Source organism: Anomaloglossus baeobatrachus, chromosome 4 (genome assembly GCF_048569485.1).
Source record: "Anomaloglossus baeobatrachus isolate aAnoBae1 chromosome 4, aAnoBae1.hap1, whole genome shotgun sequence".
NCBI lineage: Eukaryota > Metazoa > Chordata > Amphibia > Anura > Aromobatidae > Anomaloglossus > Anomaloglossus baeobatrachus.
In genome coordinates this window covers 452,518,846-452,537,614 of record NC_134356.1, presented here as the reverse complement: position 1 = coordinate 452,537,614, position 18,769 = coordinate 452,518,846, and the positions used below count along the sequence as shown (strand labels likewise).

General features: G+C 43.0%; 2 protein-coding genes across 2 annotated transcripts in view; both read right to left on the bottom strand.

Moving 5' to 3' along the window:
• Positions 1-6,037, bottom strand: part of LOC142301663 (uncharacterized) — a 150,302-nt gene extending 144,265 nt beyond the window's left edge. The window contains exons 1-2 of the mRNA XM_075342681.1: positions 5,946-6,037; positions 5,498-5,623 (exon numbers count right to left, since the gene is read on the bottom strand). Of these exons, the coding sequence (XP_075198796.1) occupies positions 5,498-5,623; positions 5,946-6,023 (204 nt within the window). The 5' untranslated portion in view covers positions 6,024-6,037. The remainder of the gene's footprint in view (positions 1-5,497; positions 5,624-5,945) is intronic.
• A 1,323-nt stretch (positions 6,038-7,360) lies between these two features.
• The window catches only part of LOC142302502 (uncharacterized), a 79,804-nt gene continuing 68,395 nt past the window's right edge, over positions 7,361-18,769 (bottom strand). The window contains exons 4-6 of the mRNA XM_075343582.1: positions 15,298-15,616; positions 7,647-7,744; positions 7,361-7,430 (exon numbers count right to left, since the gene is read on the bottom strand). Of these exons, the coding sequence (XP_075199697.1) occupies positions 7,361-7,430; positions 7,647-7,744; positions 15,298-15,616 (487 nt within the window). The remainder of the gene's footprint in view (positions 7,431-7,646; positions 7,745-15,297; positions 15,617-18,769) is intronic.

Here is an 18,769-nt window from a genome sequence, read left to right as displayed (position 1 = left end):
GCCGTATCGCCGGCGGGTCCTCGACTTGGCTCATAAACACCTGATGAGTGGCCACCTAGGGGTCAAGAAAACGCAGGAGCGAATATTGCAAAGGTTCTATTGGCCCGGGGTCTTTGGGGAGGTAAAGCGGTTCTGCGAAACCTGCCCGGAGTGTCAGCTTACCGCACCCCTGACCCATTTTCGCAGTCCGTTGGTACCGTTACCCATTATAGAAGTCCCTTTTGAACGGATAGGGATGGATCTGGTGGGGCCCCTCGTAAAGTCCGCTCGAGGGCACCAACACATCCTAGTGATCGTTGACTATGCCACCCGGTATCCCGAGGCGATACCTCTCAGACATACTGCAGCAAAGCTTATAGCTCGGGAGTTGTTTGCTGTGTTCTGCCGGGTGGGGTTGCCCAAGGAGATCCTTACGGATCAGGGGACCCCATTCATGTCTAAAGTGACCAAAGAGCTATGCCGGCTACTCCAGATCAAGCAGTTGCGTACGTCTGTGTATCATCCTCAAACGGACGGTTTAGTCGAGCGTTTCAATAAAACCCTGAAAACCATGCTAAAAAGGGTGATTTCAAAAGACGGGAAAGACTGGGATATGATGCTTCCCTATTTGATGTTTGCCATACGAAAGGTGCCACAGGCATCCACGGGGTTTTCGCCTTTTGAATTGTTATACGGGCGACATCCCCGGGGATTGTTGGACCTGGCAAAGGAAACATGGGAGCAAGAGCCCACCCCCCATAAAAGTGTGATTGAACACATTTTGGGTATGCAGAACCGCATAAGCGCGGTCATGCCAATTGTGAAGGAGCATTTACAGGAGGCTCAGGCCGCGCAAAGCGGCCGCTACAATAGACAAGCCACCGTGCGGACCTTTGAACCCGGGGATCGGGTGTTGGTATTAATCCCCACGGCGGAGAGTAAATTCCTGGCTCAGTGGCAAGGCCCCTACGAGATAAAGGAAAGAGTAGGGGTGGTTAACTATAAAGTATTGCAGCCCGGTAGGACCAGTCTGATACGACATGATATTGTCACCGAGCCCCACCTGAAGGTACACCTGAAGTCATACCGGGTACCGGAGGCTCGACGACAAGCCATATCGGAGGAAGTAAAGACAATGTTACGCCTGGGGGTCATCGAAAAATCCCGGAGTGAATGGGCTAGTCCGATTGTCCTAATACCAAAACCCGATGGCTCCTTAAGGTTCTGCAATGACTTTAGGAGATTGAACGAAATATCCAAGTTCGATCTCTACCCCATGCCCCGGGTGGATGAGCTGATTGATAGGCTGGGACAGGCGCGATATTTTACCACGCTCGACCTGACCAAGGGGTACTGGCAGGTGCCACTGACGGAGTCCGCCAAGGAGAAAACCGCTTTTGTTACGCCGGAGGGTCTCTTCCACTATGTTGTCTTGCCTTTTGGGTTACATGGCGCTCCGGCCACGTTCCAGAGGTTGATGGACTTAGTGCTGGAACCCCACCAGGCGTATGCATCAGCGTACCTGGATGACATCATTATTTACAGCTCCGATTGGCAGACCCACTTGGAACAGGTACAAGCGGTGGTGGACGCGCTTCGAACAGCCGGATTGACAGCCAATCCCAAGAAATGTGCATTGGGACTCACGGAAGCCCGCTACTTGGGCTACGTGATAGGCCAAGGAGTGATTAAGCCCCAAATTAACAAGGTTGAGGCGATCCAGAAGTGGCCTAGACCCCTGACCACGAAGCAGGTTAGGGCCTTCCTGGGTATCGTGGGGTACTACAGGAGGTTTGTAAAGGATTTTGCGGGACTATCAGCCCCCTTGACGGACCTTCTCAAAGGCAAGAAGTCCGTCATGGTGCGCTGGACTCCGCAGGCCGAGGACTCCTTCCGGGCCCTGAAGGAGGTCCTGTGCGGACAGCCCGTTCTTGTACACCCTGATTTCCGGAAGGAGTTCATAGTACAGACTGACGCCTCAGAGGTCGGCCTGGGGGCCGTGCTGTCTCAGGTGGTTCAGGGGGAGGAACACCCCGTCACCTTCTTAAGTAGGAAGCTCACCCCTCCTGAGCGGAATTATAGCATAGTGGAGAAGGAGTGCCTGGCGATCAAGTGGGCCTTGGAGTCCCTACGCTATTACCTGCTGGGACGGCAGTTTCGCTTGGTGACGGATCACTCTCCACTGGTCTGGATGAGGTCCGCCAAGGAACGGAATGCCCGGGTTACCCAGTGGTTCCTTTCTCTGCAGAACTTCCGGTTTACGGTTGAACATAGGGCCGGTGGGTTGCAGGGCAACGCCGATGCCTTGTCCCGCGGCCCGTGTTTGATGGCGGGAGTTCAACCCCGCACGCTTGAACTGAGGGGGGGGGTATGTGAGACTGTGACCGGGGTTATCTATGACGGCCGGTATGTCTCGCCCCGGTTGTGCTCACTCCATGATAGAAAGTAAATCCACTCTAGGGTTAATGCTGTTTCCCTACAGGCTGAAGGAAGGGTTAAATGGAAACAGGAACAAGGGCAGGTGTGCCGGGTGTGGGGGAGTGAACAGAACTCCCTGAGTTCTCTGCTGGAGAGGTACATGTATATTGTTGTGGACTTTTGTTTGGACATTAAAACCGTGTGCTGTGAACCTTAATGCCTGGATCCCGTGTCTTCTGCTGCGCAGCCGACCGTGCTACCTCACAGTGCATATTGCTAATCCCTGCCTAACTGTCCCTGTATACACTAACTAGCATAGATAAAGAGATCTTTAGAAAAAGTATTTCTAAAGATTGTTTATTATATGCTAGTGAGGCCAGCAACTAGTCGCAAGGGCGTTAGTTCCCTTGCCTATTGGGCCCACATAGCATGGTAGCACGCCCCTGTGGGCTCACTAACATGCTAATGAATGCGCAGTTTCGCCGCACATACCTCACTCTTAATGGCGGCTGGCGGAGGATGGAAGTGCCCTGTGCATGATCTGGAGCCCCAGGACATCAGTTTAGTGCGCATAATCGGATGCTGGGTGTAAGCTCCCCGACTTCAGTGAGGTATAATGTGCATGAATGGAAGTGCTGGGGACTCCGGATCATGTGCAGGGCGCATCCATCCTCCGCCCACCACCATTAAGAGTGAGGTATTTGAGGAGCCGCTGTGCATTCATTAGCAAGTTAATACGTCCACAGAGGCGTGCTAACATGCTATGTGGTCCGACCAGCCAAGGGAAGTAATGCCCTTGGGACTAGTCCCTGATCTCATTAGCATATAATAAACGTTCTTTGGAAATATTTTTTCTAAAGATCTGTTTATCTATGTCAGTGTATACAGGGTCTGTTAGGCAGGAATCACTAATATGCATCCAGAACTGCTTGTGATTCTGGGTGCATATTGCACCTGACAGGTTCCCTTTAAACAAGTCGTGCTGTGCAAAATAATCAATAAATAACATTTACTATAGGTCTACTTTACATCTGCATGATTTTTCAAACGTCTTTTTATTTTTGTTAGAATGTTAAAAGGGTTAAACATTTAGCAGCAATTTCTAATTGCAAAACCTATTTCTTTAGGGACCTATTCAGATTTAAATGGACTTTGATGGACCTATATATATGAAACTCCTCAAAAATTATACGATTTTAAGAACTGCACCCCTCAAATACGTCAAAACTGCTGTCAGGAAAACTTTTAACCTTTCAGGTGCTACACAGGAATTAATACAAAGTGGAATACATTTTTTTTACATTTTACTCTAAATTGTTGCATTAGCCCTAATTTCTCAATTTTACAAGACATAGCATAACCAAAAATGGACCCCACAATTTGTTATCCAGTTTCTTCTGCGTGCGCTGATACCACACATGTGGTCAGAAACTTCTGTCTGGACAAACGGCTGGGGTCAGAAAGGAAGAAGTGACTTAGAATTTTGGAACAGAAATTTGTCTGAAATAGATTGCGGGCTCCATGTTGCATTTGCAGGGCCCCTAAAGTGCCTAAATAGCAGAAAACCCACACAATTTACTCCATTTTAGAAACTACACACCTCAAGGATTTTATTGAGGGGTATAGTGAGCATTTTGATCTCACAGGTACTACAGAGAATTTGTTAACATTAGGCCGTCATATTGAAAATTTTCATTTTTTTCACAAAAATGTTGTTTTAGTCCCCAATTTTTCCTTTTTTCAAAAGGTAACATGAAAAAGTGGATTAACAGCTTATTATCCACTTTCTTCCGCCCATCGCGATACCCCACATGTAGTCAAAGAGTTCTGTTTGGACAAATGGCAGGACTCGGAATGGAAGGAGCAATATTTGAATTTTGGAACACAAATTTGGCTGAAATAGATTATGTGCACCATGTCACATTTGCAGAGCCCCTGAAATGCAAAAACATCAGAAACCCCCACAAGTTTTGGAAAGTAGACCCATCAAGGAATTCATGCACATGTGTGTTGAGCATATTAAACCCATAGGTAGTTCACAGAACTTTTTAAAATGTGGATGTGAAAACAAAAATTACGTGCGGCTTTTTTAACCCCAAAATTGTAATTTTCATAAGGGATAATAGAAGAAAAAGGACCCCATAACTCTCGAACACAGTGACAAATGTTTGGCCACATGGAAAAGGTTGGAAGGTGCTATTTCATTTGTGGAATGCAAATTTTGACGCGTGATTGCATTTGCAAGGCTCATGAGGTGCCAAAAGTGCAGAAACACCTACATGTGACCCCATTAGGTAAACTAAATCCCATAATGAATACATCTATTGGTATACAGGATTTTTATCTCACAACTACACAAAATGTTATAAGATTGGGCAGTGAAAATGAAAAACATAGGGGTTTTCGATTAAAATTTTATATTAGCCTCAAAATTTTTATTTGCAGAAGGGGTAACAGAAGAAAATGTACGGGAGAATTTGTTATGCAATTTTTACAGTACATGGTAACACCCCATATGTGGATGCACAGTACCGTTTGAGAACACGGCGGGGATCAAATGGGAGGAGCGCGACTTGGCTTTTAGAATGCAGATTCCGTTATAGATTGTGAGCTCCATTAGCTGAGCCCCTGAGTCGCCAGATAAGCATAAGCTCCACAAGTGACCCCATATTCAGAAATTCACTGCTTAAGGAATTCATATGGGGTGTAGTGAATATTTTAACCTCACAGGTGCTTCACAGAATTTTATAATGTTGGGACATGAAAATATAAGATTTTACTGCTAAAAATGTAATATATTAGCTGCAAATTTGTCAGTTAAACAAGGGTTAAAAGGTGAAGTACCTGTCACCTCTGCAGTCTATCAGAGGCGGCTGGTTTCTTAGGCAAGGAGCATGTACTTGCAAGTTCTGCGTGCCACTTAATGAATCAGGCACGTTTGATACACAGCAAGTGCCAAGTTGCACAAAAATATTGCAATTTATTAAGGTGTGTACACCAGACTTCTGGCATAAGCACCTTGAAAAAATTAGGGGCTTCGTATTTTAAAATCTGGTAACAGATTCTCTTCTACATCATGGTCTTGGTCTTCCCCAATTACCTCTTGTAATTTTCTGAGTTCCTCCACAGCTTGGTTCTTTTCTGCCTCAAGATTTTTCACACGATTTCGAAAGTAAATAAGATTTTCTCTGGCTGTCTTCAATTCCCGATTCACATCGTCATTACCCTTTAAAAAATTCCAAACACCATTTAACAAACATATGTAGGTGATCTATTTGTTATATACCTTCATTCAATGATGGCGGATGTGTCTCTACAGGCTCAACAAGAGTGAATAAATGACTAACGCCTTACAGTTTAGACCTCACAATATGGCAGCACTGTGGTTAATATTCTGTATTACGTCAGCCTGCAGCTTTTATCGGTATAAGCTTTATTCTTTCTTATCACAAACACAGAATAAGGGCTCTTTTTTTTGTCATATATGATCTGAATAAAATAACAAATTACTTAGCATAAAAAAAAAACTATGCACTAATGGATTTTACCATAGATATTTTCTGGTTGATAAATTCATTTGTGTAGTTAAAATTTTCTAAATTGGATTTTGCCAGCATCACTTCCATCTCCAGATTTATAATCCTGTAAAGAAGACAGTGACAGAGGTATTTCTATGCTTAATATTTGTAATGTATAGATTTAGAATATTTTATTTTTCCACATATCTCCACTGGCACTATAGCAGTAAGAAAAGATTTTGCACTTCTTTCCTTCATAGCAAACAAGGTACAGTAGCTCAAAAATAAATATATAACTCACTTAGCTTGCAAATTAAATACAATAATTGAAAAAAAGAGATTTACCTGCTAAAACTTCATAATGTAACATGAGGGTCCCTATGTTAGGCCTAATTAAATCTTTTACAGGCCCTGATTTATTTAAGTCATTTGAGGGGGACGGTATGAAAAGGTGTAATGTAGTTATACAGTATGGAGAAGTGGCAATATGGGGGACAGGGCTAACATGGGGGACAGTATGGGAAGTTGGGAATGTGGGGGACAGTATGAAGAGGAGGCAGAGTGGGGGGAAGTATGGAAAGGGTAAATGTGATGGGACAGTATGGAAAGATGGCGGCATGGTTGGAAAATTTGGAAAGTTAGGAGTAGGGGATGTGACAGTACAGAGAAGTGGGAACATGGGGCAAAGTAAGGGGATGTGGGAATTTGGGGGGGCAGTATGAAGACATGGCAGCAGGGGGAACGTATATAGAGAGGCAGCAGCAAGAGAGCACAGTATGGAGAGGAGCTGTATGGGGAACAGTATGAAAAGATGGGAGCATAGGTGGACAGCATGGAAAGGTGGGAACGTGGTGGGACAGTATGGAAAAGTGGGAACGTGTGTGGACAGTATGGCGGGGTGCAGTATGGGGGACAGTATAGTGAGCTTGGGAGCGTGTAGTGGACAGTATGGAGAGAGGCAGCATTGCAGACAGAATCGAGAAGTAGCAGTGTGGGGGGACAGTATGGAGAGGGACTGCAGGGGGATAGTATGAAAAGTTGAGAGCATGGGCAGACAGTATATAAAGGTGGGATTAAGGGGGCATATTATGGAAAGTGGGAGAGTCTGCTAATAGCATGGAAAGATGGGAGTATGGGGGGACAGTATGGAAAGGTGGCAGTATAAAGAGTGGACATTATGGAGAGGTGACAGCATGGAGGAGACACTGAAGATGTAATATTGGCTTATGGAGGACATAAGACATAATTAGTCAAATATTGCCTCTTTGTTGCTGACAGTATCTACCTGAGCATCACCCTCAGTGTTATAAAATGGCATCCCCATCCACTTTTCCTGGCTTTACATTTCCTTTCTCCTGGTTTAGATATCTGATATTGTACTTTGTCAGTTGTTCCTTTCAATGTATTAATATCAACAATTTTTTAATGCTTCTAACACATTATACTCAAGGGTTTATTTTGGTAACAAGCCTGCTTGAGTCGTTTATATGCTTTTCTACTTGTTTATTTCTTCCACTGTTAAAGGAGCAAAGTGAAGTTTTTCATGCACAGATATTAGTATACTTTCATAACTTAATCTGCAATTCTCCACTCCGCTTTGGGAAAAAGTTGTGCATTCATTTTCCATAATTCTGTACATTCTCAATTATTTGTTCAATGATTGGTAGAGTCGATTTTGATTATTACCACTCTAAAAACCAAACACTAACATAGAGTTAAAAAAAACCTTGCCTGTCTTGTAGTTCTCCCCTTTGTATCTTGTCCTCGAAACGGGACACTTCCAACCAGCCTTTCTCTTTCTCTAACTCGGATATTGAAGACTCTAGTTGCTAAAGGATAAAAATGAAAATGCACAAAAGTACTGACTATAGTGTAATCACATTCTCCTATTTTGACACACTATACGCATTATTGTGCAGCTTTTTCCTCATACCATAAAGTCAGTTATACAGACAATGTGCTATTTAGTGCATGTAAAGGTTGAACAATAGGCTGCATTCCTAAATTATCACAAGCAATACATAAAAAATATGCTATGAATGCAAAGCTGAACAATAGTAAAGTCAGAGCTCCTGAACAGTGTACAGAGCACCACCACCTCTCTTTGCCTCCATACTTACAGCACGAAGCATGGATGATTCAGAATCCGACAAAACCTTCATGTGTGCTCCTCAACATTGCAATTGCAACATCAAAAAAGGAGAAGTTAAGGATTTATGGAAATCATAAGATCGATAGACATGTCATTGATATGAAGATAATGTAAGGATTGGAACAACATTTTCAAAATATATAGATGCAAATCTCATTTATAAGTATAAATACATGTGTGGTCAATAAAAAGAAATGGCACATGACATATTCCTTCCAAGGACCTCACAAAGAACCAGAGGAAAATTCATTATATTTGGAGGAATGACGATTCTGACAGCTAAAGCAGTCGGACTGGGAAATGCATGTAGTAATGGCAGATCCCATAACAGCATTTATAAAAGGGCTGGATGCTTTTCTCACAACAAACAACATTGTGAGTTATACATAATCTAGCGATAGAGAATGTATAACTGATGGAGAAAAGTTGATCTTGATGGACATGTGTCGTTTTCAAACGGTATGACTATGGAATTATATAAAAAATAACATCTTGCGTATGAGAGACAAAGACAGAAATCCCCACATTTATACCCCGTGACATGCTATCAATGAGGATATTAACTGTTTGAGAAATATTCTGCCATGCTAAATGCATTTGGGCACATAAATCAGCAACATCCACTAATGGTAGCTCCGCTTGCAATAGCAAACCAGTGACATTTAGGCCACGCATGATGCTCAAAGTAGCACTAGCAACATGCGACCTAGCATTGGAAAAATGGCTCCCTTGCCACTCTCATATTCCCTAGTGCAGGACTCTTGCCCATGTGGTCTCCAGACAAATCTCCAGCTATCATGCCCATTTTCTCTGATGAAGCCCCCTTCAGACTGTTTGGGACATCTGGAAGAACGATTGTCCAGAGAATAAAAGGTGAAAGGACTAGCATGAGTCCAGTATCACACCAACAGTAAAGCATCCTCACACCATTCAGTGTAAGGTTGCTTTTCATTCATAGGAGTGGGTTCACTCAAAATTTTGCCTAAAAGTACTGGCATGCATAAAGAATGATATTTAAACATCCTCAAGTGCAACTTTTCCCAATGATCCAGGAGCAATTTGGTGATAAATAATTCCAGCATGGAAATCACAGGATTAATACACAAGTTAATGTAATGTAAATTATGAAAAATCAAAACTACAAATTCAAAACATTTTGAGAGTATTGATTTATTTAAGGGGAAGTGAGGAGCCTTATAGCTGTAAAGCTGCTCTGGGAAATATGCAAATTCTCTCTTCAGGGTGATAGGAGATGAACTCTCCAACGAGCCGTGTCATATGACTTAGGATTTAGAGTTCATCTCCTTCCTCCCAGAAGAGACAATTTCCATGATTCCCAGAGAAGCATTGCAGCTATAAGACTCCTCACTGACAGCCAGATTGGTGGGTTAGTCTCCGCAAAGAGGAAAGTTTTCCCCTTAGAACCCATTATAGCTTCTCATACAGCTACATCAGATCTCATACTTTGCACTGACAAGGGGCAATCACCCCAAAACACCATGTATGCAAATTGAGGTTCTTATCTGGCATAACTCCTAAGTCATATGACAAGACTCGTTGGAGACTCACTTTGACTTTTAGGATTGCTACTTCCAATAGGTGGCACTAGAGTTCGTTTCCTTCCTCCCTGAAGAGACAATTTGATTTATTTAGTACTAAGCAAGAGTGTTACGAGTGTTACGTTCAGAAATACATATAAGTTAGGCTATTAATAGTTGTCTGAGGAATGTTTTGCAATGCTGAACGGACTTGAGCGAACAAATCAAAATTCCTTGCTGGCAGCTCCCCTTGCAATTGTTGACCAATGATGTCCCAGATGTGTTAGATGGGAGAAAAGTCCAGAGACACTGAAGGCCATGGTAGCACATATGGGCTATGCAGTTTGCTTGCAGCAGCATGAATAACATGAAGCTTGATGCTGTGTTGATAAAGGCTCCTGGACACTTTGAAGAACTTGCCATACTACTGGTTCCACAACCAAATCAATGCAGTCCAAGGTGTTAGTGTACTTGGAATAAATAACTGAGGCATCTAGCTACCAAACATTATGCCACTCCACACCATAATCTCACTAGTGGAATCAGTGTGACATTCCTTCTTGAAGATTCAACAATGAATGGCGTATAGTGATCCATTCTGTACTGCAATTGAAATTAAACATCGCATACCGAGTCTAAGGCATCAGACAATATCAACATAAACCATGAGAAGGTGTTTGACGCCAGTGGGCTACGAGCCAGATGTGCAGTTACAGGTGTTCCATTGACCTCACAACACTGCACTCAAAGGTTATCATGATGCAGATCAAGACAACAGTGAAAGCTGGAATTGAAGTTTATCCTTTTCAATGATGAGTCTTGCGTTTGTCTTGGATGCATAGATAACTGGAGACTGGTCTGGAGATCACACGGGCAATGTAATGATGAGCTTTTTCCAAGGTACATGAAAGTGTGCCAGAATTCATTTTTCAATACAACAATGCCATGCCATGTGTTGCTTGTAATACTCAGAGCAGCTTGCATGTACTACCAAGGTTTGCAGCATCTCTTGATTTGTCTCACATCGAGCACATCTAAGACATTATTGGTTGGAAATTGCAAAAAGAGCTGCCAGCAGTGGATCTTGTTGATTAGTACGCCCAACTGCATTCAGCATGGCAAAACATTCCTCAGACAAACATTGACAACCTAATTCATAGCATGCCAAGCTGTGTAAGTGCGTGTATATCTGTGCATGGCACCCATACTTGATACTGATAAATAAAGATGTTTTAAAAATGTTGCTTCCACTTATTCATCATGTGCATATTATTAACATGTATATTGATCCAGTGATTTCTATTACTCCATGACATTTCCTTCTTGGTGTTGCAATTTCAGTGTCGAAGAGTATAAATCAGTTCAATAGGATAAGGAACTTCTACTCAAAAATAATTGTTAGGGTGCTCAGGTAGGTTAAAAATATTTTTTCACTGGATCTCGGAGTGCCTTGTTTATATTTTGCTGGAAGAGTATAAAATCTGATGCATACAGAGGTACAATACAGGTGTCATACATCTGTATGCAAGCCCCTTCATGGCGCCATACAAAGTACAGCCATAATACAGTCATACAGTAGAGAAAATATGTATTTGATACACTGCCAATTTTGCAAGTTTTATCACCTACAAAGAATGGAGAGGTCTGTAATTTTTATCGTAGGTACACTTCAATTGTGACAAACAAAATTAAAAAAAATCCAGAAAATCAAATTGTATGATTTTTAAAGAAATAATTTGCATTTTATTTCTTGAAATAAGTATTTGATCACCTACCAACCAGCAAGAATTCTTGCTCTCACAGACCTTTTATTTTTTTCTTTTAAAAGCCCTCCTACTCTGCATTCATGACTTATATTAATTGCACTTGTTTGAACTCGTTACCTGTATAAAACACTTGTTCACACACTCCAAACTCTCCAACATGGCCAAGACCAAAGAGCTGTCTAAGGACACAAGGGACAAAATTGTAGACCTACACAAGGGACAAAATTGTAGACCTACACAAGGGACAAAATTGTAGACCTGCACAAGGCTGGGATGGACTACAGGACAATAGGCAAGCAGTTTGGTGAGAAGGCAACAACTGTTGACGCAATTATTAGAAAATGGAAGAAACACAGGATGACTGTCAATCTTACTCGGTCTGGGGCTCCATGTAAGATCTTGTCTCATGGGGTAAGGATGATTCTAAGAAAGGTCAGGGAATCATCCAAGAACTACATGGGAGGACCTGCTCAATGACCAGAAAAGAGCTGGGACCACAGTCTCAAAGACTACCATTAGTAACACACTACGCTGTCATGGATTGAAATCTTGCAGGACACGCAGGGTCCCCCTGCTCATGCCAGTATATGTCCAAGGCCATTTGAAGCTCACCAATAACAATCTAGATGATCGAAAGGAGGCATGAGAGAAGGTTATCTGGACAGATGAGACCAAAGTAGAACTTTTTGGTATCAACTTCACTCGCCATGTTTGGAGAAAGAAGAAGGATGAGTACAACTTCAAGAACACCATCCCAACCGTGAACCATGAGGTGGAAACATTCTTCGAAGGTACTTTTATGCAAATGGGACAGGACAGCTGCATTATAATAAAGGAAGGGTGGACGGGGTCATATATCGTGAGATTTTGGCCAACAACCTCCTTTCTTGAGCAAGAGCATTGAAGATGAGTCATGGCTGGGGCTTCCGGTATGACAATAACCCATAACACACAGCCAGGGCAACTAAGGAGTGGCTCCGTAATATATTAATATTTCAAAGTCCTGGAGTGGCTTAGCCAGTCTCCAGACCTGACTGAACTCAATAGAAAATCTTTTGTTCCCCAGTGACAGCCCTGAAATCTGAAAGATCTGGAGAAGATCTATAGGGAGGAGTGGGCCAAAATGTCTGCTGCAGTATGTGCAAACGTGGTCATGAACTACAGGAAACGTCTGACCTCTGTTATTGGAAACAAAGGTTTCTGTACCAAATATTAAATTCTGTTTTTCTATTACATAAAATACTTATTTCATGCATTAAAATGAACAGTAATTATTTAAAAATAATACAATGTGATTTTCTGTTAGTTTTATTCTGTGTGTCAGTTGAAGTGTACCTACGATAAAAATGACAGACCTTTCCATTCTTTATCGGTGGGAAAACTCGCAAAATCGTCAGTGTATCACATACTTATTTTCCCCACTGTATGCATGAACTCTTAATATTACATTAAATGGGATGAACTGCCATAGTTATTCACAGTTATATTCGAACATTTTCATATAAATTGCAAATCATTATAATAAAACTGAAAAGAAACAAAAAACACTATAAGTTGTAGAAATAAATATTAATTGGACGAATTTATGCATTTTTCTAGGCTGGGCAGTTTATCACAAAAATACATATACCGTAGTTATTCTAGCAGACAGAAAGATGAACAATTGAGCCATTTTTCTCTTTTAAAAAACATTAACTGTATAGTCCCAAATCCAAGATGAATTTCATCCTAAATGTCTAATCAAATCTCCTTTTTTTTTAAATGTACTTTAATTTTTCTCTCTCAACTTTATCTTCCTGCTTTTTCTTTTAATGACGTTCCGATGATGTTTTATTGACAATTCCCAGTGCATGCTGGAATACTCAAACCGGATGACATCAAGGTGCAGCAGCTGCCTTCCACCCCTAAAGCAAAGCGTTAATGATGACATCCATTTAAGAAGCTGAACTAGTCCCTGCTATACTAAGCATGTGTCAATTGTCAATTCTGACACATGCTCAGTATGCAACGCTCTGCTCACTGTGTTACAATCCATTGAATGTGCAATGACAGTGTAAGAAGCTGGTCAGTGTGTGAAAAGTTTCCCACTGACCATAATGTTTATTGTATTTAATGTTGGGCATGTTGTAAGTGCTGCAGCTGCTTGTAATGTAGCAGAGCTTTAGAAGTGTGCGGCCGCTGTCACCTAGCGCTGAGGCCTAGTAGGACTCTGCCACATGCATGCAATGCTCTGCCGCACGCCCGCAATGCTCTGCCACAATGCTCTGCTGCACACACGGCCGAAATACCCTGCTGCACGCACGCCCCAAATGATCTGCCGTACGTATGCCCGCCAATGCTCTGCCGAATGCACGCCCCCAATGCTCTGCCGCATGCATGCCCCCAAATGCTCTGCCGCATGTACGCCCCCCAATCCTCTGCTGCACGCCCCCCAATGCTCTGCCGCAAACACGCCTGTGTATACCGTTCCTCAGTATACCAACCTCTGCTGAGCTGAGAAGTGGCAGTACGAGGTGAGCACCCAAGAGCAGGGGGAGCAGCAGCGGCGGGGGGAGAGGCGGGAGGGCAGCAGCGGCCAAGGGGTGTGTCCACGTCACAACAGAAAGCAGACAGTGCAGGAGATAGGGTCGGAGAACGACAACTGTCTTCTATACACAGGAGCTGCCGTATTTGAGGTGAGTAATGGGCGGGTACGAGCATGGCACTGGTGAGGTCATGCACAGCGCCGACCATAATCTCGCGCCTGCGCATTTATCTCACCGGTGCGAGCGAGGGCAGCTATGTTTTCTGCTCTGGCTGCGATATGGCAGAGCGAACTGTGCCTGCGCGAGCCGAACTAACTGCACAGGCGCGAGATTTGAAAATGTGATGAGGATGATGACGCAGGCGTCATCACATCAATCAAGAGAAGGAGGACGGCGATCAGTGACAGGAGGGGATACAGGAGCAGAAAATGAGCCCTCCCATCTGGCCCACAAAGGTAATTAGCATACCTAGCGGTCAAGTTTTATAAAGTTATTTTTGGGGTCTGGAAGGGGAGTCAGGGTCAAGGTGCATCTTCATAAAATGCAGCCCAGGAGCTGCAGAAGGTGATTCTTTTAGTTTAATAGGGAAAAATCTGATGACAGGTTCCCTTTAAGAAATGAAGCCGATAGAAGTATCAGTGCAGTGCAGGAGTGCACAGAAAGAAAGGAAGAATGAAAGTTTTACGGATTTGAAGTTATTGTAACCTGTGTGAAGTAAAGTAAAAGTTGCGGTGTTAAAGAAACCCTATTTTGTCATCTCCTTTCTTGGAATGGGACCTGGAGACCTGAAGGAACTGAAGTATCCCCTGCAGCAAGTAAATGAACGCACCCCATATGTTCACAGGCCCCACAATCTGCCGGTAGCAGGACCATGGGGTGCACCTAGACATGACATGGACCACGACTACAGCGCCTCACTGCCACTCTGTTACAACAGTGCGCTTACTCTTTGGGTCTAATGGCAAGTTATGAACTGACAGGAGTGCACAGTTAATGTGCAACTGCGCATTCAAAAGGAGAAAACATGGCAAACAGGTAGGTCAGAGACTAGCCCAGTCCCCAAAACAGATCTCAAGGATGATGTCCCCTTTTAGGGAAGTGATGGTACACAATTTTTAATTGAATTATATTAGAAAAGGGATTAGATTACTAAATAGATATTTAGAATGAAATTCATTTTTGGTTACTGACATCCCATTAACAATTACACATTCATGTGAGTTATAACTTACAGGATCATAACATTTTTTTTTACATTTTGTTTTTCCTTTAACTGTATCAGTGACAGGGCTGAATAATCAACCTGTTAGTCCAAGATCAGATAAATACAAGAAAAAAAACACTCATTTCTAATTGAAAAAGTTTGTGTAACTGCTGGTAAAAACATGCACAGCATCTTACTTTTTGCTTTACTGCCAGAAGCTCAGTTTTGGCTCTGCTCTTCTCTAGCTCTTTGTCTCGTTTTTTGAGGTCCTCTGATTGCTCCTCTAGTTTTTCTTGAGCCTCCCTTAGGAGCTGAACAAGATCTGAACGCTTCTGGGCACTTTCTGACAGAGATGCTCTGAGGTCAATTTCTGATCCGCTCCAGCCCTTGCGGCTCAATCGTGGTTCCATGCCACACTCCTCAGGGGACCGGCTGGAAAGACGAGATAGGGAACTTCTTCTTGGCAGTGTTGGACTGGACAGGTTCCTAGTGTACTCTGAGCTAACTGGAAGTTTACTAAAATTAAAGATAAAAGATGCATTTTTTTAGCTGCTTTAAAATTGTAATGTTTTGTGCAATAAATCTCCTTAAAATATATAATAATACATTATTATAAAACGATTTCCTATTACACTATTCAAACTCATTATCGTAGCTATAGCATAGAAATCAACAACATTAATAGCTTATATGGCTCCTATAACCAGTTTGTATAAGGGCTCCATGACAATGAACTGTACAAAAATCCTCCACTATACAACGCTCAATTGGGTGCCATATTCATGGAACTCAATACATACAGTGCCTTTAAAAAATATTCATACCTTGTGAAATTTTTTCACTTTACACCCACAAACTTAAATGGATTTTATTGTGATTTTATGTGATACGGTATATCAACACTAGGTAACAAGCATTTTTGAATTGTAAAAGAAATGAGTCATGGTTTTCTAAATACGGTACTTTAAATATCTAAATCTGAAAATTGTGATGTGCATTTGTATTCATCCCCATTGAGTCAATACTAGAGATGAGCGAGCCTCTAGAGGCTCGAGTTCGGTTCAGTTCGTCGAACGGAGGACGCGTTCGAGTTCAGTTCGGCGAGCCGTTCGACGAACCTCTCGAACCCCATTGAAAACAATGGGAGGCAATCACAAACACATAAAAACACATTATAAATGTACACATACAGTTAATAAACATTGCCATAACACTTACAGGTCCCCGCCGCTTTTCCTTCCGATAATCGCTGCATCCTCCCGGTAACCAGCACTGATGATAGGACCTATTGTGACGTCAAAATAGCATGTGACCAGTCACATGTCTATTATCTCATTGGCTACAGACTGGTCACATGGCTATGACGTCATGCTAGGTCCTGTCAGTGCATCTCTCCGGTACGCGGTGCTCGTTTGAGCATGTCCGTGTACCGGTGAAATGCTCTGGTACATGGTCGACTCCCCATTCCTGCATGTGGACGCTCTTTACAGAGTCAGCCACATGCAGGGACTAGCTGTCACAGCCGGTAAACAGCGGCATCAGGAATCACGTGATCGGAGCACCGTTGCTATAGTAACCCGTCTGTCAGCGGTGACGTCACCGCTTACAGCACGCAGCGGCACCGGGAATCACGTGATCGGAGCACCGTTGCTATAGTAACCCGTCTGTCAGCGGTGACGTCACCGCTTACAGCCAGCAGCCTCTGATCACTCACAGAGTGAAAAGACTGCACGGGGAGCAGCAGCGTCTTTCTCCCATGCTGTGCTGCCTGATGTAGCAGAGCTGCATGGGTTGAAGGAGAAAGAAGACAGAAGAGCAGGATCATGGAGGGCTGACAGGGAGTAATAAACATGGAGTCTCTAAGTGTGTCTGTGTATTTATTTCTATTAAAGTATTTTTTCTCTGTGTGGTGTCTTTTTTTTAACCCTTTATTGGAGATTCTTAATGGCCGGGTCAAACTTGCCTGACATTAAGAATCTCTGGCTTAATATTAGCTAGTAAAACAAAGCTAGTATTAACTCATTATTACCCAGCGAGCCACCGTCACCAGGGCAGGTGGAAGAGTTGGATACAGCGCCAGATGATGGCTCTTCTATGAAAGCGCCATTTTCTGGGGCGGCTGCAGACTGCAATTCGCAGCAGAGGGGCCCAAAAAGCTCGGGCTAGCCTGTGTTGCGGATTCCAATCCCCAGCTGCCTAGTTGTACTTGGCTGGACACAAAAATGGGGCGAAGCTCATGTTGATTTTTTTTTTAGTTATTTCATGAAATTCATGAAAAAATTAAAAAAAAAGCTTCCCTATTTTTTTTGTTCCCAGATCGGTACATATAGGCAGCTGGGGGTTGGGGGCAGCCGTACCTGTCTGCTGTACCTGGCTAGCATACAAAAATATGGCGAAGCTCACGTAATTTTTTTTGTAGTTTTTTGGCAAAAAAAAATAAAAAATGCTTCCCTGGATTTTCCATTGCCAGTGAAGGTAACACCAAGCAGTGGGCGTTAGCAGCCAGTAGCTGCTTCGATTACCCTTAGCTAGCAATACAAAAAATGCAGCGGGAGCTTATATATATTTTTTTTAATTATTTATTTAAATAACTAAAAAAAATGGGCTTCCCTGGATTTTGATTGCCTGACATCACAGTGCTGTAAAAATAAATCATTAAAAAAATGACGTAGCGCTCCACGGTATTTTTGATTCTCAGGGCAGATAAAGCAGACAGCTACGGGTTGCCACCCCCATCTGCCTGGCGTTACCTTGGCTGGCAATCAAAATACAGGGAAGCCCATTAATTTTTTTTATTAAAAAAATAGTTAAAAAAAAATGCTGTGGGGTCCCCCCATTTTTGATAGCCAGTTAGGGTAAAGCAGACGGCTGTAGCCTGAAAACCACAGCTGGCAGCTTTACCGTGGTTGGTGATCCAATGTGGAGGTCACCCCAGGCTCTCTTTTTATAATTATTTTATAAATATTAATAATTACAAAAAAAAATAGGGTCCCCCCCAAATTGGATCACCAGCCAAGGTAAAGCGGACAGCTGTGGTCTGGTATTCCCAGGGTGGGAAGGTCCATAGTTATTGGCCATTCACAGCCTAAAAATAGCAGGCCGCAGGCACCCCAGAAGTGGCGCATCCACTAGATGCGCCAATCCTGGCGCTTCACCCCAGCTCATCCCGTGCCCTGGTGCAGTGGCAAACGGGGTAATAAATGGGGTTGATACTGGCTGTAAGGTCACCTGACATCAAGCCCAGCAGTTTGTGATGTCATGGCGTCTATCAGATACCAGACATCACAAACTGTCAGTACTAACAAAACAAATAGACAAAAAAAAAATGTATTTGAAAAAACATTCCCCAAAACATTCCCTCTTTCACCAATTTATTGTAAGGAAAAAAAAAATAAGGGGGGGGTCACATGACGACTCTGGACCGTCTAGAATATGGAGGGACATGCTCAGGGAACGAATCTGCACCCACTCTCCCCGGCTCCACAGCAGCAGAGTCCATGTCGTAACTGTTGCTACCAAAGCTGCAATGCCCTGCTCATGAGGTTAGGACATGCCTAATCAGGAGAACTGTTTTACATTTCCAAATATTGGTATTTGCTGATATTATTGCTATTCCACCTACTATATATTGGGGATAGGATCTTGGAGATGGAATACCCCTTTAAGTCC